Source organism: Polyodon spathula, chromosome 2, assembly GCF_017654505.1.
Source record: "Polyodon spathula isolate WHYD16114869_AA chromosome 2, ASM1765450v1, whole genome shotgun sequence".
NCBI lineage: Eukaryota > Metazoa > Chordata > Actinopteri > Acipenseriformes > Polyodontidae > Polyodon > Polyodon spathula.
The window spans coordinates 78,835,781-78,858,752 of NC_054535.1; the positions used below are offsets into that span (position 1 = coordinate 78,835,781).

General features: G+C 38.2%; 2 protein-coding genes across 4 annotated transcripts in view; one reads left to right on the forward strand and one right to left on the reverse strand.

Annotated features, from left to right (window-relative positions):
• Positions 1 to 430: 430 nt before the first annotated feature.
• On the forward strand, positions 431 to 11,349 carry LOC121326990 (macrophage mannose receptor 1-like). Its single transcript, XM_041270708.1, has 12 exons — positions 431 to 542; positions 707 to 826; positions 1,604 to 1,750; positions 2,013 to 2,167; positions 3,616 to 3,715; positions 4,226 to 4,470; positions 5,152 to 5,335; positions 5,813 to 6,061; positions 6,423 to 6,605; positions 6,983 to 7,045; positions 7,400 to 7,518; positions 7,817 to 11,349. The coding sequence occupies exons 1-12, from the start codon at positions 431 to 433 to the stop codon at positions 7,859 to 7,861; spliced, it is 1,722 nt and encodes a 573-aa protein (XP_041126642.1). The 3' UTR covers positions 7,862 to 11,349.
• Positions 11,350 to 14,308: 2,959 nt separating this feature from the next.
• The window catches only part of LOC121301515 (AF4/FMR2 family member 1-like), a 52,297-nt gene continuing 43,633 nt past the window's right edge, over positions 14,309 to 22,972 (reverse strand). Inside the window, exons 10-19 of one of the 3 annotated variants that reach the window (XM_041231002.1) lie at positions 21,986 to 22,083; positions 20,490 to 20,706; positions 20,035 to 20,129; positions 19,750 to 19,813; positions 19,232 to 19,368; positions 18,929 to 19,000; positions 18,150 to 18,243; positions 18,004 to 18,047; positions 17,605 to 17,825; positions 14,309 to 15,706 (exon numbers count right to left, since the gene is read on the reverse strand). In XM_041231002.1, the coding sequence (XP_041086936.1) occupies positions 15,585 to 15,706; positions 17,605 to 17,825; positions 18,004 to 18,047; positions 18,150 to 18,243; positions 18,929 to 19,000; positions 19,232 to 19,368; positions 19,750 to 19,813; positions 20,035 to 20,129; positions 20,490 to 20,706; positions 21,986 to 22,083 (1,164 nt within the window). In that variant the 3' untranslated portion in view covers positions 14,309 to 15,584. Of the gene's footprint in view, positions 15,707 to 17,604; positions 17,829 to 18,003; positions 18,048 to 18,149; positions 18,244 to 18,928; positions 19,001 to 19,231; positions 19,369 to 19,749; positions 19,814 to 20,034; positions 20,130 to 20,489; positions 20,707 to 21,985; positions 22,084 to 22,972 lie in introns of those variants that run through there. The other 2 variants (XM_041230995.1, XM_041231010.1) reach the window with 2 other exon arrangements.

Genomic DNA, 22,972 nt, shown 5'->3' on the forward strand with positions numbered 1-22,972 from the left:
CTGGGAGTCTAATTGTGGTTTGTATTTCCAGGTTGGAACAGGAGCGATTGAATATGCCTGGATTGGATTAAGGGAAATGGGTGTTGTTGGAGGAGAATACCAGTAGGTTAACTACAGTATACACCACAGCTTCAAACGTCATGAAAGTAAAACTTAAAAGCAACTATAGTCAAGTTTCATCTCGTGCTTTCATACCCTTTTATACCGATACACTCAAATATTGAAAAAGGAATCTTTCCTACCCTCTTTACAGCCAGTCAGTGCATATCTGATATCTTAAAACTAAAATATACCTGTATGTCTTTAAAAATACTAAAATAATAATGTCAATGAAAATGACTGCTAGTGGAAATGTTTACAATTTAGTATTCCTGAATTCAGCACTATTAAGTGTTTAATCGTTATGGATGTACCTTAATGTCTATCCACAATGTATTGCAGCTGGGTAGACTTTTCACCAGTCACTTTTGTCAACTGGGCACCAGGAGAGCCCAATGACGCTAATGGAGAAGAGCAGTGTGTTCAAATGAGCCAGCACGCAGGTCTGTTTTTTTTAAAGAATGCCACCCCTTAGAATTCCACATTGATGTTTGTCATGCGTGCCAATTATAGTATGTAAAGCCCAAACCCATTATATGTTCAGGAACCTTGGAAATTGCTTTGAATTTTGAAATATGTCTTTGAATCCCTCTGTTGGTTTCTATAGGAACGTGGTATGACATGAACTGTGGCAAAATGTCAGCAGGGTATGTGTGTAAGAAATATCCAGGAGATAGTCATACTGCTCCCCCTCCTACTCAGCCATGGATTGGACATTGCCCACAAGGTAAGGGGAAGGGGGGGGGGGGGGCAGGGGGTTGACATGATGTTTGGTTTTAATACCTTGAAATAAGCAGATACAACATTTTCAGACAGACTATCTAATTTCTTGGTCACATGGAGAGGGACATGAGCACATGAGTCACTAAGAGTAGGCGAGTCAAAGCCTGAGGAACAACTTGTCTCCTCAGGAACCAGCTTTTACAGGGATGCCAATGTTTTCAGATGTGCAGTGAAGTTTCTACTTTTCTTCGTGTCCCTTTTTAATGTAGAATGCAGATGAAGTACAGCATTGAAATCTGGGAGCGATTAGCACATTTAGTTCATTAGTAGCTAAAAAATCCATTGAACAATCTAATTCAGATTTACCATAATGTGGACATTATTTACCTAGGAAAGTGACTATGAAATGCTTGTCATTCTTATCAAGCAAGTATTACAATTTGTTTGCATGTACAAAGAAAATGTAATCGCTATATAAACTTTACAAAAAGGAATCTCTCTGCCTTGTAATTCACATTGCTAGTAGTGCAGCTCTACTGTACCAAATCAAAAGTAATATAAAAACAGTATATGTTATAAAAAATAGCATGACAGAAAGTGGGATGGAATGGATTCTTACTCAGGTGGAAAGTATAGGTTTGTTACACAGTATAGCTAAATATAGGAAATTCTTCTTTAATTTATTAATGTTTTGCAGTGTTTACTGGAAAGTACAATTTAAAATTATGTTGATGGTTTGTTTTAAAGCAGCTACTGTACTGTGTGTGTTTGTTTCCCACAGACTGGCTGCTCTTTGGGAATAAATGTTTCCTATTTAAAGGAAGACATGATGGGAAGGATGAATTCCATGCTAACTGGACCTTTGCTCAGACATGGTGTAGAGCCCAGGGAGGAGACCTGGCTGTCATTGATAACCAATATGAGAATGGTAACAATATTAAACAAAATAGCAATGGCAGACTCAGTTCAACATGACTATGCTTTCTATCTCTACATAAAAGATTTGTGAAGCTTTCATCGGAGGAAAACTAATACCCTATAATATTCGCTGTCTCAGTGCTCTTCCCCTACTTCGTAAAGCTTGACTGATGTAATTATAATAAAGGTATTGTACAAATAAACGTGGTAATATCATGATACTGCTGTTACTGCCTTCATAAACCATAAACTCATATTGCTGTCTCTTGCAGATTTTGTTGCAAGCTACTTGGAGGATATCCAAGCCCCTGTGTGGATTGGCCTGTCTGATGTTCTCCATGAGGGGAAATTCACTTGGAGTGATGGAAGCCAGGTGCTCTACACCAACTGGAACGCTGGGGAGCCCAATAACTTTGGAAACTCAGGGGTGAGGTTGCGGGTGCTTACGTTACTGGCAGTAAAGGATAGCTACAGTAGAAATACCAATGAAATGAATGTGCACTACCAAGGATAGCATGGAATTACTTACTGTTTGTGAGACTGAACAAAGTTCCAAACTCTGACCAGGATTCTTCATGGTTTTCTCATCATATTAAAAACCCAAAGGGCTAGATTCTCAAAGATATTTACTGGTCAGTTTTTCCAGCAAGGAAAAATAACACCCCATAAAATAACCAAAATCATAACTTAAAAACTTGTTTAGGGGACTGTAGATAATCTTATGATGTTCTGGTTTGCTTTAGAAATGTATTTGTGGTATTTTTTCCTTCCAGAATTAAATAGCTTTGATAATCCTAGCCCAAAGTATTTTATTAGATTTCATCTAAGTTAACACATTTTGTCTCAACTTTGTCATCTTTTTCTTTGGGACAATGGTAGAAACCATAGCATTAGCTTCAGTTTCAACTCGCTGCTAATCAGTCATTTTCTACAACTAGACAGTAAAAATTCCAATATTTGAAGTTATTTTATTTGTCACTTTTGCTTGCCCCAAAGAGAAGCCTTTGATAGCTGTATAGACAGCTGCATCTTGTTTTTAAAACCTTGTACACACCCATCGTAAATGCATAAAAAAAGCAAAATTAAAACAATATGGGACAATTCACATCCCCGAACACCAGAGAGTGACCGCAATTCGTTTTTCCACCAATACCGAACCATCTGTGTATTTTGGCACTCCAGGAAAGGTCTCAGTAAATGACAAAGATGCATATACGACTCCTAGACATGCGTACATTTTTAATCCAGTCATTTGGAGACCATTCAAGTCGTTTCCACCAGCCTTCTGGTCAGAAGATCGTCCAAATATTTCTATCTACCGTCATGGTACTGCAGATCATCATCACTGTATTTAGCAGTGCAGAAAAACAAACCAGTGTCTCCACTGGTTTTGCAGAAAAGATCATAGCGCCTGACGAGCTCTCGATCGATTACGTACGGTACTTTCTTCCAAAAGCATAAACAAAAACACTCCATGCTGCTGCCGCCACACAAACCTATCGAATGTCGTGTAATGGTGGTCCGAATTCACTGGTTTGTTTAAAGAGGGAGTTCACTCACTTCAGTAATGAAAGGCGTGTGTGTACAACAAACAACCACAGCGAGTTAATACGGCTGTCAAGCCAACCGCAGTGTGTGTGTGTGTGTACGAGGCCTAAGAGTGAGAGACAAGCCTTTGTTTGGAGTAGGAGTTGTAGTGGTAATGGTTGTATTATTATCATTCTAGGTTATAGAAACTGATTCTTGTTTAGCTCTTATTTAAATAACCGTAAGGATTTAATGGAAATAATTAATCCAATAGCGGGTGAACAGTGCCATGTGGTTTTGTTCTGCTTGGTATCTTTTCCTATAATGCATTTCTCTCCTCTGTGGTAGGAACACTGTACCATGATTGCACATAGCCACAGGGAAACAGGGCGCTGGAATGATGGAGGATGCCAGTCTAAGTTAGGATTTGTCTGCTACAGGAAAAAATGTAAGAACTGAATTCTCTTTCTTTGCTATAATTCTCTTTCTTTGCTATAAAGATTTTCTTCCTAACTGTGCTGCTAACTGTTCCGAGGGGAGGCAAGGCACTCACAGCATGTTTTACTCTTTTAGCGCTTTTAGCAGGATTTTAGCAGCTAGCATCTTTAGTGACATGTGAGCTGTCATGCTAAAAGCGTTTCTCACTATTCATTTATCAGAACACTTCCATGAATTATGATTGTGTAGAATTTGTACCCATCAAATCAGGAAGACTTAAAGTTTACTGATCCAGAGAATACTTCACTGATTTTGTATCATTTGGCATATGCTAATTTCTAGACTTGTCCTGGGGAATAGGGATACAAAATATAGTACTATAATCAATATGACTCAGCTTAAAAAGAAGCGTGCAGCAATAGGAGACCATAACATTACAGGTTGTTCTGTTCTATCATTCTCGTGACATCTCCTGCAGTGGGACTGAAATTCTGTTAAATAATCTGTTTTCAATATGTAGCAAACAGCATACCGCCACCGCCCCCCACAAAGAGCCCATGCCCGCAGGCTTACACCTCTTGGAAGAAGAACTGCTACAAGCTGGTGGCAGAACCTGAGCTGCAGGCCACCTGGCAGGAAGCTCAGGCTGCCTGTGAGAAGGAGAAGGGCAGCCTGGCCAGCATCGACCACAGTTATGAACAAAACTTTGTGGCTGGGGTTGTCCTTCAGGGGAGAGTTGATGCGTGGATCGGACTCAGACGCCAAGTAAGCACAGTCCTGTCATCATTAACCACATATCACTAAGTACTGACATTTATTCCAACCTTATCATACAAGTTAACAGTCTGATCACTACTGGTGCTTTTACCAGGAGAGCCACAAGTCATTTCCAGAATGCCTTTCACCTGCGTTTCACAATGAGAGCTATAAAAAAAATAAAAAAAGAAAACGCTGTGTGCTGATTTTAATAGTTAATAAACTTACAGTGCTTTGCTATATAATTGTCGAATGATTATTTTACAAAGCATTGCAGTCTAATTAGAAAATAAGTAATACAACAAAGAATATTGTTAACTTCAGCTCATAGATGAACAATCCTTGCTGGAAAGCAAAAGCTGAATGTAAGGTTTAACATGACAGTACTGTACTCAACAGAAGCTGTGACTTGGCAGACTGATTTGTCAATAGGTGTTTACATATTCCATTGCATTTCATTGAAATCCCTATTTTTTGAAACATGATTTTGAAGTAAATCTTTAATTTAGTAGTAATAGAAAAAATAAATGAAAACGAACTAATCTGCAAAATAGCATATTCTGAAGTGTTGTATGTTATGCCAGAAGGGCTCTGGTCTTCCGACAGGACTCCATTGAGTGAGAATCTGAGTTGCCTGGTTAAATAAGGACTGATTGAATCCATAGTGTAAAGAGGTGTCTGGTATTGCAGGGGAATGGCTCTTACACCTGGGTGGATGGTTGGCCGGTTTTCTATACACACTGGGGTCCAGGGGAGCCCACCAATCACAAGGAAGAGGGCTGTGTGACAATGCACAGCCCACCACTGTTCCATGGCACCTGGAACGACACCTCCTGTAGCCAAAAGCAAGCTTACATCTGCAAAATTACCTCAGGTAAGATTTTCTTAAAGTGATGGGTGCAGGCAAATGCAGAATCCTAATATATGCTGCTGTCATGTCAACCTTATGAATATTATGATAAACCTAAATAGTGCTGTAAATAAACTCCACATTTAACATTCTAAGTGTTTCAGCAATTGCTGGTGAGGTGGTGACCAGCAGGAATTCATACAAAATATGAACTGGTACCCAGCAAGTATATATAACACAGGTTTACTTTTATTAGATGCATTTAGTGTAGGCAACATTTGATTGGCTTTAGAGTTAAAGTAAAGTGATTTTTAAATTGACTACTTCTTGTTTTCTTAAACTTCCACAACCAGCTATTTAAACCAGCATTACTGTAATTCTCTTGAACCATCTGAAAACCTGCAAACTTTCATCCCAGTGCAGGTCAAAACAGAACCAAAATAAAACCATTAGGCCTGTAGGCCTCATAACATCCCCTCGTCTCTCCCTTTGGTGTTGCAGAGAAGCCTCCCCCCACTCCAGCACCAGGAGATGGCATGTGCCGACAGGGTTGGCACACCTATGGGCGTTACTGCTATGTTGTTGTCAGTGAGAAGAAGGGTTTCTCCTGGCCGGATTCAAGACATTACTGCCAGATGGCAAGCGCGGAGCTTGCCTCCATCCACAGCCGAGCAGAAGTAGAGTTCTTAATGAAGCTTAACTACACCAAGCACCACAACCTCTGGATCGGACTGACCAAGGATAGCTCATGTATGTATTGTCATGTGTGTGTGTGGTACTTTGGCGTGATCCGATTTATAGTCTGCTTGTAATATTCCTTTTATCATATGACTCCTTACAGAGTAGACTGAGAAATACCATTGTGGTGCCCTCATAATACCAGTGAATAACCCAGACAAAACTCTGGCAGAACGATCAGTGGCATTGTGATACTATTAGTACTGTGCATCACAATATAAACCCCAGTGTTACCAGTCTACAAATGGCTCATATTGTTATAGCTACCCAGTTAATTTTGGAAACTAGAGTATTAAGGCATTAAACATTGTCAAAAAATACCATGTAATGTATCAACATTGTGGTTCAGAGTGTCACTCCGTGTCTTGATCAGATGGATGGGCTTGGACAGACAAGTCATCTTTTGGTTTTGTGAACTGGGCCCTGGGAGAACCCAATGAGATATTCCATCCTGGAGGAGGTGCTGAGAAGTGCGTGGAGATGTACATTCAGGATGGGAAGTGGAATGACAACAGCTGCCTGGAGAAGAGAGGATTCATCTGCCGCCACCGCCAGTGTAAGAAACTGCCGTTGTGTTCAAGCTGTTCCTTGAAATACCCACTTCCATAGGCACAAAGACACCCGTCCCTGGGAGCTGCTGCTGGTAGGGTGCTGGACTGGAGGAGTTCAGATTTTTCTGCTCTGCCATTTCTATTAATTTGGGTTGAGATAATGTAAGGGTTTATTTGACAGTCTACAATTGCTTCCTGCTGATATTTTCCAGAAGCACTGCCTGCAAGTAACCTTTGTGAAGGTTGATTTATAAGAGTCACCAGATTTATAATCAGTTTTATAATAGCATCGTAGTTCAGATTGATCTCCTCTTAGTGGTTCTGCATGTTAGTATTTTTATGAATTGCATATCAATACACATCTTGGCATTTCTGCTTTCAGACTACCAAACTGACGGAAATGGTGGCATTATAATCCCTACTGACTCCCCAGGAAGCAGGCCTGGTAAATACAACTTTTAATATGCTTGTAATTGTTGTTTCTTAAATAAGTCATGGACTTTGTTCATAAGCAAATAAAGAATAAGTAGGGGACCAGTGTGCCATCAGCTTATGTGTATGTATTTAAAAACTAACTTATGTGTGTGTGTGTGTTAAATGTGGTCCCCAGTTAAGTTTATTTTCAAGGGCTGTAATAATTTAACTGTTATAAATGTGGAACATTAAAGCCACGCAGACCAAAGCAATTCAGATTGTTAAAAAGCTACTGTAATTGTTAAACGAGAATTGTGCAGCTTGTGGATTGGTGACATCAATGCCTGTGGTTAAATAGTGATGCCAATTTGCCCTTTTTTGTCAGATGCTGGACTGATTGTTGGCGTCTTGATTGGTGTTCTCTTGATCTGTGCGATAGCTGGCCTTTCCTACTATTTCTTCAAAATGCGTGGGGTGAAAATCACTGATTTTAAGATTAATGCGGTAAGTGCTACATAAATGAGAGTTTACATGAACAATGCATGTCCGGGGTTAGCTCCTGTTTACATGTGCAAAGTTACCACTATGCCACAGTCACACTAGGCTTGAGCGTTGTTTTTTTTCCTACAGGAGGCAACATGTTTTCAAGTGCTTGGCTTGTCCAAGGAACCTTTTTAAGCTGTGCCTAATGATCATTAAATACTAACACGTTATCTACAGTACAGTGTGCATGTTCTTACTACATTGTTTAAAATGGTTTAGAATGAGTGACTAACTTTGTCTTTGCCATTTTTAAATACAGTCCACTTTCAACAACCCTAATTTCAACGGAGCATCGGAAGCATAATCCTTCAGTCATCATCAATGGTATCAGCCATGAGAAGAATCAACGCTGTAAATAAATACTGAAGTTCAGCTCGTCAGACTGAGCGGCTTCTTCAAATGACTGACTAATAAGCTACAAGTCCGAAAGATTATTATAAAATTAACTTTGTCTTCTAACAATGTGCAGTAACACTGATTTGACTTTCAATTTAGAGGAAATAATGTACAAAGTCATACTATAGTCTTCTGCCAGCTGTTAATGAATGTATTTTACATTGTGTGTTTTGTATTTGGAGATAAAATATAATTTCATAATGCGGGTGAACATGTGTAATCTTATACTGGTACAAATAAACCTTTACATTTGTATGCAGAGTCATTTTTGTAATTTATTTACATGATGTTAAACTTCTGGAGTGTTGAATTCTACTTCTATTAGCTTGTGGCTCTTAAATGTACGGCAAAAAGAAATGCACCAATACAATGACCCACAAATGTACTTGTGGAGTTAAAAAGCATTGAAGTACAAGTGACCATCCCTTGACTCTCACTACTTACTGCATATCACGGTTTACTGTGTATTGTAGTGTGCTGTTGAAAATTTAATTTAAAACACAACTTCAATTGGTTTGACTTTTTTCTTTCCCACCGTTAAATCATCTCAGCAAATGCTAGCCATTTGCAGTCCTTCCCACATGTACCGAATCGTGAAAACACCTCCTTTCAGAGTGTCTTATAGGCCCACTGCAGTTTGGCAGTTGCGTGATGAACAGTACCACAGGCTACAAATCATGTAACCTGATTGTCAGGATAAACATAAGGCAGGCGGTTATCTAGCATGAGCTCGAAGTAGAGTTCTGACAGAAGAGGCATATATTTATATATCAAGAACATTAGATTAACCTGCATGTTAACGATAAGTAAAAGACTGTTTAGATTGTTTTAGGATAAGTCAATCAGTGTATTATTTCCAAGCAGGGCTCAATAAAACCAGACCTCTGCAGGCACCACTTGACACAGCATCAATTAAATCAGTCCCATTGTTATCAAAAAAAGTTTAATTTACATTGGCTATGAGTAGGATGTTTTTTTTTTTTTTTTTTGCATTACTATATAGGAGTATACTGAACATGCTCAGACCCATCCCAGAATAGAAACACAGATGTGGATATACAATCATTACTTGCATTTGCTCACAAAGTAATATTTACTACTAGGTTTCAATACGGTTTTACCATTTTTTTTTTTTTTTTTAAATAAGCAAAATGTTCTCTCTGTGTCTTTGGGCAGAATGTATATCTCTTTAGATTTCAGTCTTATTGCTGCAGTCAGGCTTCATTTTTGTGAAAAACATTCAGCTTCCAAAGGTTATATTTGGGTCAATATTTTGGCTAATGATGAACATCCCTGCTAGGTTGCATATTATCTGCATAAGAGACTACACAGGTCAATGATCCTCTCAAAGCAGTAAACAAGGATGTGTAAAATAAATACTTTAACAACCTTTTTTTATCTTTATGTGAGCTTTTATTATATTGCAGAGAGAGTACAGAGGTTTTTTTTTTTTTATGAAGGCTCAGTAATACGGTGATAATGGATGTGCTGTGGTATTATTTCGAGAGATGTGATAAGATAGAGAGTCAGGCACAGAATCCTCAACTGCCTATTGCTTAAGTAACTACAAGAATGCAGGGTCATGGACAGATAAACCAGCAAAAGGTTGCCTCCCCAGATTCTGCTACTCTTGAGGTTAATGGGAGTTAACAAAAAGCTGACTGTTAAACAAAACTTTAGTGACACAGTGCCACCTGGTGGACAAAGAACAAATTACTTTTAAATTGTTCTATTATCGGATCCTCCTTGTCGAGCACTAGCGACGAATACGTAGTTTTAAAGCATATTTTGACTAATGCAGTTCACAAAAAACTTGTTTATTTTTTCTATTTGTCACATGTGGGACAATGACTGCTGGCACTCGGAATCCAATGTTATTTCCCTCCAAAAAAGTGAAGCAAAATGATTTTGAATGTGTCAACTTTAATGTTTACATTGTATAATTTTGTTTACATTTAGGTCTGGTCAACAGGGTGGAATTTTACAGGTCGAACCATCTACCAGAATGCATTTACAGCAGTTCATCTTCATTTATAGACATTGAACAAATGCTCTCCGGGCACAGCTTCTTTGAAAAGAAAAGAAAATCTACAGCAAATTTTCAAAGTAAAAGAGTCAAATCAGTCTTTCTACATATGTGTACAAGACGGCTCGAAATAGTATTCACACAAGTTCTTGAATGCAATTTCCTGAAAGTAGCAAAAATAAAACTTATTTGCACATTTTCCCCACTATGTAAAAAAAGTAACTGTGTGACACTGAAAGCCCTTTTACATGTGTGTGCATGTCCCTATGTATGTGTACAAAAGCATTTAAATTTATATCCCCATAGAGATACCTGCAAATACACAAAAAGTACTTCATATTACTTAAAAATGGATTATTACTTCATGTCAACTACGGTTTACCAAATGATGAGGGTGTGGATAAAACCTGTACAATAACTAGCAAGAAAGAGAGACTTGCTTTGTCTTGTCCCAACTTCAGAATCTTGAGTGTTGTGCACATATAAAGGCTGGTCTATAAAAGCCAAGAAGTGTGTTTGCCATCAAATAAATGAGCAACTAATGCACAAAAGCAAAACACTGGAATACACTAACTAGAAGAATCCAAGAATTTGCAATTAAAAAGAAAATGCAATCAAAATAAATGCCGTCAAATATGTGAACACCATTTCATACCATACAGTGCCATTCCGTAAAAATATATACCATGAAAACAATTATATTTCTGTCTTTCGTGTTTCAATATTCATGAAGCACTTTTTGTTTAAAAAAAAAAACCAAACCAAAAAAAAGAGACCCCCACTTCCCCCTAAACTCTGTGAAAATTTTAGATTCTTATTAAAATGAAGCCTCAGCACGAATGAGTAATTAGTTCAAATCAGGAGCTTTAATACAGAGCTTGCACGCTACATACGCTTTACTGGCGTGCTGAAGCCTTTTGGGCATTAGACTAATTTTTAAGTAAACTTAATGAAAACCCATCAATTTTATATGATAAAAAAGACTTAAGTTCATAAATACATACAATACTTCCTGCTCAGAATACCTCAGCTGTTTGCAAAATATAAACAAAGCGAGATTAGTTTTAAAAAAAAAAAAAGGACTTGGTCTGAGGTCTTACTAATTAATGTCAGGAGATAGAAGGTTAAAATACTGTTTTAATAATTCAGAAAGTGCAACAGATTAAAACAAACAAAAAAAAGTGATAAGGACCAGGTAGTAATCAATGCTTTACATTCTATTGGAAACTAAGGGCAAGACAACCAGGATTAGTACTGGACTGGAGAACAAAAAAATATATAATATGTAGCTACTATAAAGAATATATTGACAATTCTAAATAAATAATGAATGAAAAATTCTGTTTGATCAACAAAAAAAGACAATATATCTACAATATGCAGATCTAATATATATATATATATATAATATTATATATATACATATATATATATATATGCAAATAAACAAAGGCCAATATGGACCCAATTATCTTCTAGCAGGCAGCCAATGAAATTTCCTGAACCTAGGTCTTTGCGTCACACACAGATGGAGACCATAAATCATGCTGTTGCATATACCACCATTGCTGTTTTTCTTTTGCACACAAATCTTCCTGAAGAGTATCATATTATACATTTAATCGAGTAAGAATTATAAATCTGTGACTCAACAGTGTAACAAGTGTCTTAAGTGTGCTGGCATGGGAATTCCTTCTCTGGCAACAGAGAGAACTGCATCTCTCTGGGGGTTGGAAATCGTTAGCTTGCTGCTGAATCAAGCATGTCTTCTCATAGTAAAGAACACTAACAAGAATGATTTTTAAAAAGGGAAGAAGATGTAAATAGAACTAGCAATATGACTGAACAATTTTAAAACAGCACCAGGAGTGGCAAACAATGATCGTATTCTTCCTAAAGCTTAAATAAAACGGGGCGATTACCTTCTCTGCGAAACATTCATGTGTTGAATTAGGCATGTACAATAGAAAACGGCACACAAAGCTGCTGTGCAGTCAGGCTGAAGAAAGAAAAGATTAAGCCAAATTGAAGGACTTCATTATTGAAGTACAACGAACTAAGCAATAGTTTAGCATACCCTGATGACAAGATTTGAAAATGACCAGATTATTTTTCAATTGGCAGCACAGACAACAGCTAACAAAAGCCGTGGTGGAAAAAATATTGCCTGGATTAAAATGCCACCTGTTCTGAATTTGAGGGATTATAAGAAATAGGTGGGTAACAGTGTAATTTCCTCCAGCACATAAACAAAGTAAACAACAACAGACACTAGGAGTTCCTCGGAATAAACTTCGTATAAAAGGGCAGCTGAGACTCCCAATCCATTTGTAGGCAAATGCTTTTAAATGATATTGTAATACACCATGCATGTTATACAGCGCATTGGGGTTATAATGAAACACATTACAAAGGCTTTAGCTAGTTTGTCTTTGGTGTTTCTTGTAAGAACATGAGTAAAGAAGCATGTCGTTTTAAAAGGGCGACTTAAAAGCACATTCACCCAAGACCGTTATCATGCAAATGCTCAACAATGAAAACTATATTATAAGCAACTAGCAAAGAATGACTACACAGAACTGGGAACCATGTGGTCATATTTTAACACATGTGTTCTTATAACTTAAATCTTAGGGTTTACAGTGCCCAGGAAACCAACACTGGCAGCCTGGTTGGCACCTGAGTGTGCTACTCGGTGTGAAACCCATGGGTTGATTTTCACCAGTACTGCCTATAAAGAGCTCTAGCCAGCAACAGAATATTATTGTCAAATATGGGAACAGTAAAATTGTATTCAGTAACGGAGGGGTGAAAAAAGCACACACACAAAAATAAGTACCTGAATTTTCCTCCAACATGTATTTAACATCTTTCTTGAATTTGGCAATCAAATGCCTATTAAAATAACCAATAAGAAGTAACACTGTGCTAGAAAGTCTTACCATATCTGGATGATGGGCTTTTGACACTTTGGCCACATTGTTCTTCTAGTATTTGCTCAAATTGATCATCTTGTTTATCTTTTTTCTATTTTGTACACAAAGGTGGTGAAAAACAACCTAGTGTTTTAGACAAAGCTTTACAAACACACTTTATATTAATTCCTGAACTATACAACTCTGCACCTATGTTTATAATAACACTAGTGATCAATGCAATCCTATTTTATGTTTAAATATCTGAACTAAAAAACAAGACAAAAGAAATAAACAGAAAAGGCAACATTCTTACATTCTTAAACGAAACAAAAAACATTTCATCAAAGTAGAAATAGAACAAAAATTGCACATTGGGCATGGTTATGCTTTTTATTCCAAAATAGACTTTTCTATTTTAATATGCTCTCCTTATAAATTAATTTGATTCAACTGCAAACCATTTGATGATTTTATATATATATATATATATATATATATATATATATATATATATATATATATATAAAGAAAACACAGAATTAATTTCTAGCAGATGCTTCTCAACTCTAATCTAAATATCAGCAATTCAAGATGTTGTCGACTTATTCCCTAGTCCTCTGGGTCTTGCTTTTATACATGCTCAGCTGTGTGTCTACTGGAGATCAAATACTGACTGGGAATCATATGTGTTCAAGCCTTCAAATACTCCCTACATTATTCTAATACAATGATAAAAACATTTTTATTTAGAGTTCTCTACTGACAATGCTGCACTTCAAAATCAAGAAACTAACAGCTAATTAGCCAACCCTATAGTGTTTTAAACAACAATGTTCGAGAAATAGGATCTGGTGCTTTGTCTTTGCACACCAGCCTTCCATGCTGCTTTTCTGGCTCGAATACAAAGGGTATATTCACAAAAAGCAACCCAAAACAGCTCTACTTATCTAAGGCACACAATGTTTAAGACTGGATTTAAGGAGCTTCGTGATTTGTTTCTTATTTAAATCAAACAGAGCTATCCAATTCTGTCAGCACACATGGCAACTCCAAGATGAATGCTTCCTGACATACTGTACACAATTAATCAAATAACTCTCGACTTGCTCAGTGCCAACACTACCAGCCCTTAAAGATGAAGGCTCGGTATGTAACCCCATATAAACAGTATGTTTCATGTTGAAATAATAAATCGTAACAGAATCTATTGCAGTGCAAGCAGTGGATCAATACCTGTCTTCTTGAAGAAATAATTTAAACAAATAAAACCCAAAAAAACACACAATGCACACAGCAACAGCAATAAAAATACACTGTTACCAGGTATGGCCTTTAGGGTTCACCTGTACTTTCACCTTACCCATTGGAATGTGCTGTGACCAAAACAGACTCCCTTCAAGAAAAATACGTGTTTTTTTTTTTTTTTTTTTTTTTTTTTTATTCATGGAGAGGTTGCCAAAGGTAATCAGGATGGTTTGCTGGGGGTTGCTCAATAACACATATGAAGTTAGAAATCACTGAAAGGTGACTACTGACCAAGACATTACATTTGAATAATGGCCACAGTCTGTTTTGTTGTTTGATATTTTAGGAAGCCAATACTACAATGTAATAGCAGCTGTGAAAGTGAAAGTACAGATATGTCCTTTTGAACTGATGGTGCTGTATGGGAGGCATGCTTTAGGAACACATGATAACAAGAAAGGAGACAGGTAGTTCTTGTCATTGACTTCATATGCAACACAGAGCAGTCAGGGTTCCCCAACAATCACCTCCGTATGGCAGGCTGCAAGACTATATGTTCACCAGAGGAGGAGCAGCGCCTGAATACCCCCTCCCCCCCCAGCATTCAATACCCAGCTCTGAATATATAACACAGTTCAGAATAAAATGTATGGACCTCAGCAAACCAGGATTCTGGAGAGATTTCCTGACACCAGAAAAGCTGATATGTTGTGAAAGATGTGCAACTTGTAAGTACTAGAACAACACAGGCCGGTTTGCTTTCAAATCCCTTTTTCACAGACCCTCTGTTGTCGACCAGTACTGTCAAGAACAACCTCAGCATATGACAGTGATCTCCATTAACAATAAAATGACTATAAAAATAATTAAAACAAGGAAAACGGTAATGTTGAATGGGTGTGAAAACATTAGTGCAGGATATGTTCCTAAAGCATCCACGTGTGGCCACCTTTGGGCCATCAGATGCACTTTGCTACCTGCAGTATGTAGCCATGCTCTTATTAAAATGGTTTGATGTGTGCTGCTTTTGAGTTGTTTAAATCGTATATTTTTTCAGTTCAGTTAGTGTTGGAGATGCAGTCCTCATTTAGATGAGATGAGATTTTTCCAGTCTGGTATTTCTGTTCTAATGTGCAGACCAGCTAAGCAAAATATAAAGACCGCTATAAATTGATCCATCGTAAAGGGAAGTAAAACAAATTGTACTTTTTTGGACTCAAGGATTGCATTCTTGCAACTTTGTTCAGTTTGTACAAGGCAACTTTTGCCGTAGCTCTGAATCTCCTATTGAAGCTGGTCACAAAGCTTTTCCTTCCTCCACTCAGAAAAAAAGTGCAAGTCTTGTTTCTGTGGCTACTAAAGTCCAAACAGAGCAGGGCTTTTTCTTGGAGGGAGAAAAAAAAAAAAAAAAGCAAAAAATAAATAAATTCTTGGGCCCTTTTTTATGGCGTGTTCGTGTCCAGTCTGAGCCAATGCAAACCCTGTCTTGTGAAGCGTACTAGCGCACTCATGCTGGTGGTCAGGGACAGAGGGCCCATCGCTGAGTCGAGTTCCACGAAGAACTCTGAGGAAAGAAAGAAAACATTAGGTTATTATTAAAACCCTGGCTCTCAAACAGAAATGTAACCATTACCTTCCGGGTATTTACATTCGAAAGACCCTAAACCTCAATAAGACATATCAATATCCACTAAGAGAGTGCCTTTAGACAGTGGCGTGACACTGCCAATAGGTGGTCGCGGTTCAACGCAGGCTAAAAAAAAATCAGGCCTGCAGAAGGTGCATGTGCAGTAGACCCAATGGACGGGTCTGGGAAGCTGCTGTCATCAAGCCCAGAAGTTTCTGGGACATCACTGCCACGAGTGCTCTGTTGAGCTGAAAGAGCTCCAAATAGGCAACTATTCTCTGCACTGCCACCTGACAGAGTGGACAGCATGGACCTGGAGTCCAAGCACACTCGTAGATAGGAGGCTGTCTAAGAAGGCATGAGCTGGCTCTTCGCAAGATTCACCATTAAGGCCCAACCGTAGAAGGTGGCAGGTGACAAGTTCTGTGTGGGCTTGGGCCAGTGCTGGAGACTGGGCACAAATGAGCCAGTCGTCCAGATAATTGAGCACTCTGATGCCTTTGAGTCTTAATGGGGACAGGCACGGGTAGCTAGAGAGAAGCCAAATGCCAAGATAGGGAACTTGTACGCTGTTGCCTGAAAAAGTGAACCGCAGCTCATCCAGCTGTTGTAGTGAGGGCCTGTGATTGTCAGAATGGAATGAAAGACTGGATTTCAAAAGAAATTCCAGGTGCACTTGGGGGGGGGGGGTAAAAACTCTATCTGACAGGGAAAGCTTAACCACAGGGGACGCCAGCTCCTGTTTGCCCACCTCATCAGAGACGGCAATGGACAGGATGTCCTCCTGTGGCCATTCTGCACCTGTAGCCCCCTGGGATGGCGAGGGGGACAGGTCGTGCTGAATGTTCCCTTATTAACTCTGCGAAAATTGTTCCTTGGTGGGAAATAGCTGCCCAGAGCTTTTCTATCTGCTCATGGTCCGCCAATCGCTTTGAACGACGACGACCTCTTCATTGGGGGAGGTGAAGCAGAGGAAGATGAGGATGACTGTGAAGACAGTTTCCTGAGGCTACTTTCCTGGGTGCGTCGTCCGGTCTCCCTTGGCACAGAGCCATGGGGTGAGGACGCAGCCACCTCTCTAAAGCGGTCACTAAAACGGCATCAAGATACTGTGGGAGAAATTGCAAGCAACTACAACCAAAGCAAGTATCTTGGTCCTGTGCAGCGCTGCTGAACCCAGCAACTGCTCTCACTACACGTGTGCCGTAGCACCTTGTTGCAGACAGGCCTGCTGTAAAAACAGAAAAAAAGACAATGAGAAAAAAACTTCAACAAAACAGTAATTTACAATTACATAAATACTATAAAACATCTCAATTTTAGCCAAAGCCAAAATGAGAAATAATTAACTCCAGTTGGAACTATTGCAGCCTGGGTGGACAGCACAAAGTCAGCCGACTAATGTTGCTTGATCCCTGGGAAAGAGCGACACAGGGCACAAGGCCGCAGTGGCACGAAACAAACAGGCAGTAGTGTGCAAATACTCGTAATTAATAAAACTAATACAACAATTATTGTTAATATCACATATAAATTATTAATTTGTGTAAAAACACAATATATGCTAAATATATTGCAGAAAAAGTAATAAGTACTTATCTGAACCAACTCTCGTCAGTTCCTGAAAGGAAAAATGGCGTTGAGGTCTGTGAACGCAGTGCTTTTGTGCCCTCGGGGGCAGGTCACGACTGCCTTACAGGTTACGGAGCAGCTTTCATATATCTTATTCAGGTTTCGGGTTACATTTCGTACTTGAAAGGGAACAATGAAATGAATATCATAATAAATATTGAACAGAACCCCCCGGAGGAATGAGTAACACCTCCCATCCTTACCATTATTTTTCTTTGCTAGTGCATCCGCCTGTTCCCAGAGATCGTGGGCAGTCAGGAAGAGAGAAGTGATGCTGATGTAGGATGAGGCCACCTGATTAATTATCTGAGGGATGGTGACCGATATTCCAGTGCTCCCCCCATTGCTGAGGCTGGATCCGGGCACGGACCCGGCAGAGCTGGCAGGGGATGGCATCGGGGACATTGGGGAAGGCGTGCCAGAGCTTCTGATAGAAACAAACACATGTTTCATCTATGAAGGAGGTTTTTTAGCTTGTAGGTCAACGTTTGTAGGTAAATCATGCTGCTTATGGGCCAAGAAACGTAGCTGGTTTTAAATGAATATTCCCCATTTAAAACTGAAACGTTTCGTGAAAGTAATATTTATAAATGTGCAATTACCTCGCAACACAAGGAGAAGGAGCTTGTGCTGATCGGGAAGAATTCTGTAATTAAAAGTAGGAGATGCATAAGGAGGAAAACTAGTAGGCAACTCAGGGAGAGACAAATACATTATGTTGAATAGGTCAAATAAGCAAAATATTTACCTTGAAATGTTCTGTGAGGGTTCTTGAATGCTTTAAAGCAGCCTCTTTTTTATAGCGAAACATTGCCATGTGGAGAAGAGACTGGCACCGCATGCTGAAAGTTACAAAGCAGCAGATTGAAAGATAATCATTGCTCACTTTCATTGCTTCATAGCTTAAAAAGGAAGTAGCGGGTTTCTGGAAAATACAGCATTACATGTTCCCATGTGCTGCTACAACTGTTTAAGTAACATACCTGTCATTTTACTTTTAATTGTTAACATCCTGACAACTTTTTACACTAACTTTTTCAAAAAGTTCTTTCTGCTCTATTGCACTGATAGTGTAAGGATTATTACCCACATAGTTAAACAGGTAACACAGCAATAACAATCCATGATGTGGTACAGAACAGAAAAGCCAAGCACTTACGTATTTAAAAAAATTTAAAAAAAATAAAAAATAAAATAAGTTTTGGTTTAACTGCAGTGATTTAACTCTAGTGCTCTAGCGGTCATTTTGAAAAGAGCTTTCAAACTGTCTAAAAGTTAAGTGTACAAAGTTGTCAGGATGTTAATGAAAAGAGAAATTACAGGTACATTATTTAAACAGAACCCCACTACTTACTCTTTAAAATCAGTAAATCAAGAATTTTTAGATATAACTTTTTAAGGAGGGTTACTGAATCAAAGCAACATCCCTCACGCAGAAGTATAAGCTACTTTCTTTGCAAACTGCTACACTGTAGGTGCTTGAGAATTATTTTACATTTCTAATGAGTTTAATGGAGAAATTCTTACCATAAAACTGCAAATATCCTCTCTGGTACAGGAGCAGAAGGGTCTACAAAGTTTTTTAATTTCACTATGAATCTGAAAATAAAACAGAGAATGCATTTGTAATACCTGTATCAAACAATTTTTACAAACAACATTCATCTCCTCTTGGCAAAACAGACAAGGGGATTATATACCTAACAGTGCAACAATTACAGCACAATATCTTGTTACACACCAAGTAATATAGATTTAGATAAGCAAATGTGGAGAAATGTGAAGTAATAACAAGATTCATCTGTTCTATTTCTTGGTCTCATCACTTACTTGATTAAATCCACAGTTTCAGAGAACATGGTATATGCCGACTTTGGTGTCTGGGGGTTGGACTCCATGGATATTCCACTCTCAATGAACGACAGAGCAGCATCCAGGTAATTGAAAGCTTTTCCAACTTTGTCCGACTTCAAATCAATAAATAATTGTTACTACGTATTTGTACTTCTTTCAAAAAAATATATATATGTATATATAAGAAACGTATTTTTTTTTATTTTGTTTTATCTTCTCTTATTATGGGAAACTGTCAAAACGTATAAAACTTTATTCCCAAGTAAGTATTGTTGATTTGCAATTTTATAATACTATATGTTATTAAATTTGCCGTAATGTACAAAAAAAGAATGAAGTTTCTGTTTGTACTCCACGTCCGCATTTAAACGAGTTCCAATTTTATAAGCTTAGTGGTCATCCACCAGTAGTACATAACCTTTGAATTTTAGCAGACCCTCTCTTAGGTCTACAGATAAAGCACAAGTGTGTGAATTAGTGTGCACGGTACTTACCATGACATCAGCCTTGTGTTTTAATTTTTTGGCTTCCTTCATGTGATGCTCCACAGGATAATGCCTGCAATAAACCAGATACAGTATTACAATGAAGGAGGACCGCCACCTGCTGAAGAGCACTTTGATTTTAGTCAAATATTTCTATTAGCAGAACAATCTGCTCAATCTGTGAATACACCAGTGTAAAATAATTTTGCTAGATTAAAAGACATGGCAAATCAAAAATCGACTAGATTTTCATATCAATTTGTTTTCTTACCTTAATACATTAAATGTTCTTACTTGTTATCAAACTTTTGTAATGGTCTTGCTGGCTTTGAGCTTCTATCTGTCAATGAAGGCACTGGAAAAGGAGTTGGGCAGTTCTGTGAAGATTTCTGTGTTAAAAACAAGAAACAGAACATTTTGCATGAAATATATGCAAGTGGGATAGCTGACTATAGCTAAACTGTATAGTAAACACATATTGACACAACTTGATACCCAATATTTTGTTACCCGTGAAACTGATGGTACAGTGATTTCATAATTATTGTTGTGCAAGGAAATATCAAACAGTCACCGAAATCCTTATATGTTTGGCATTACAACAACTTTTTCCTGTTACCCAATTACACTTTGTACAAGCACTACAAAAGCACAAAGCCAGCTAAACAAAGAAAAGAACTCCACTTTGCACATCCCACTCTGATTCCATTTCAAGATATTTTGGTTCAGTGGCAGATCTATGAACTCACTTTGCTGCTCTTGGAGTGCTCCATGTGTTTCTGCTGGGTCTTCTTGTGCTTGACAGGTGAAGGGCCGACGTGGCTGCTCGTGGCATTGAAGGCAATGGCTGTGCTGCCCTCACTACTGCACCGCTTGTGCCCAGCCCCCTTAGGGGGTCCCTGTGCCGGAGACATTGGAGGAGGCAGAAGCACTTTCTTCATCTTCTTACTGGCGCTCTTGGACACCCTAAAAAAATTAAACCAAACAAAAAATGATAAAGTGCAATTGGGTATCCGTAACAGAATAATCCTTCACCACTCGGTAGTGAACATATATACTCGCAGCTGCTGAAAGTGGGAGGTAATGATCACACAAAGTCAAGGGACTTTTTGTAAAGCGGGGATTTCTGTCTTGCATGATACCTGCCAACTGTCTATTATGATAATATTTGACCTAATAAAAGTATAGTTTCAAACATTATATAACTGTACAGCAAAGCATCGTAAATCTGTACTGGAATGAACTAGGGTTGCATGGCTTTTTCTTACCGCATAATAGTACAGTAAAATTAGAATAAAAACACACATTTTACATCAAAACAAAACATGAAACATATTGTAAGAATCATATAATACAGCTGTGTGTCAACTATAAAAGACACTATGACCAACGGTGTGGTCTGTATATGCCTAGATTAACATATTCAGTGGACACCACCTGTAATGAATCTTTATTGAATGAATCATAGAATACAGAGGTGTACCAACTACAAAAACACTATGCCAAAGCATGTGGTCTTTATCATTGATATAGCTAGAGGTTACAACAATGTGCCAACTTAACTAAAGAAAATACAATACAACGGTGTACCAAACATTTAGAAAATAACTCTCCATGCAGCAGAAATGTAAAAAACCTCACATGACCTCAGTATGGCCGACACATGAAATCACCATGGAGGTTTAATATAACCTTCAAAATATAAAGTCACTACTTCAAATGGTTAACTAGATATGAGGCTTTGGTTATGGCACCATTTAGAGATGAACATTTAAGACCAGTGATTAATGGCAGTGCTTTCCCCAATCTATATTTCAAACACACAGCATAGATCAAGCTGGTAAGTTCAAGAGCTGCTGACAACACGAATATTACACTGATCAGTCTGTTCTAAAAGAAACCAGATACTTTCTGCTGCCCCCTGCATAATGTGCTTATGGAGAGAATAGAAGGGCACCGCTGATCTGTAATGAGAGGGGATGTGCGCATGCACTGCTAAAACATTAAAATGCTTGCTTGCACTTTGGATTTTCAGGGAATTACCTGGAATTCAGGTATGTACATGCAAGACATGCACAAACAATTAACAGTGCTATTGTTGGAGTTGCTGCCATGTGCTGGTAGCTCATGTAGATCAGTCTGGTGCCTGCGGTCTAGTACAATTCAACCATGTGAACTACAGAAAATGCAGTATCTAAATAGCGTTGTAGATGCATTTGCATGCGGTGTGTTTGTAGTTACTTACTTGGATTTTCCTGGACTTTTAGGATTTGAAGATGACGGCTTGACTTCTGTATCTAGCTTTAGCCTCTTTATTCCCAGATATTTTTCATTCTCCACAGCCTAAAAAACACATACAAAACAGGCAACTGAACATTACTGCATATGCACAAAATTGGCATGCAGTTACACCACGCAGGATGAACAATGTCCTGACAAGCATATGTGACGGGTTCAGAAAATGTTGCAAGGCTCCAGCCTTTCATCGCTTCCCTTGATGATGGATCGTTTCCTATGAGGTAGAAAACCACAGATTTGCCCTCAGATTGTAGAACCTGAATGGCAGGCTCAGTCTGATATGCACATCACAAAAACACATTTATTTTGGTTCAATTAGAGTAATTTACAAATCTTATTTATAAACTAGTCAAAGGCTTTTCTTATTTACAAAATCAGAAGAGCAAAAGTCGTCCTGATTTAAAAATCAAATCATTGGTTGTACTTCTAAGACATAAATTGGACGTTTCTGAATTGTAAAGCAATCACATTTTGCACTGGTTTATAATCCGTGCCAATGCACTGCATGGTTTGTACAGCGAATCAGTGCCAGCATTAGCTGATGTAAAGGAGAGCCTTATAATCAGGGACAAGTTGTGCGGATTCACTAGAATTCCTGCTACTACCGATAGCACTGTGCAACAATTTTTTTTTTTTTTTGTTCCTGGGTAGTAAGTGTTATTTCCTAATTGCTTATGCCTCAAAAGTATAGAACATGGCTATTATTCCCCACAGACTTTGCTTTTGTGACCAGGACAGTGATATTTCAAAATATCACTATTTCCAATGGGAAAACGGGCAAATGTGTGTGTCTTTGTTCACATAAAGTCAGAAAAAAACAACATATGAATCCAAATTAACATGTATTTATACTAAAGTAATACAAAGATGACTACAAAAGATTTAGAAGTGAGTAGTTTTTCGAGATTTACAATTATACTGTAAATACAGTATA

What these genes read in the sequence shown, in the direction of transcription:
- LOC121326990 (XM_041270708.1), top strand. Translation starts at nt 431, where the DNA reads ATGTATTGCAGCTGGGTAGACTTTTCACCAGTCACTTTTGTCAACTGG. An exon ending in ATAACTTTGGAAACTCAGGG is followed by an intron (nt 2,168 to 3,615) that starts GTGAGGTTGCGG and finishes CCTCTGTGGTAG; the next exon opens with GAACACTGTACCATGATTGC. An exon ending in GGATCGGACTCAGACGCCAA is followed by an intron (nt 4,471 to 5,151) that starts GTAAGCACAGTC and finishes CTGGTATTGCAG; the next exon opens with GGGAATGGCTCTTACACCTG.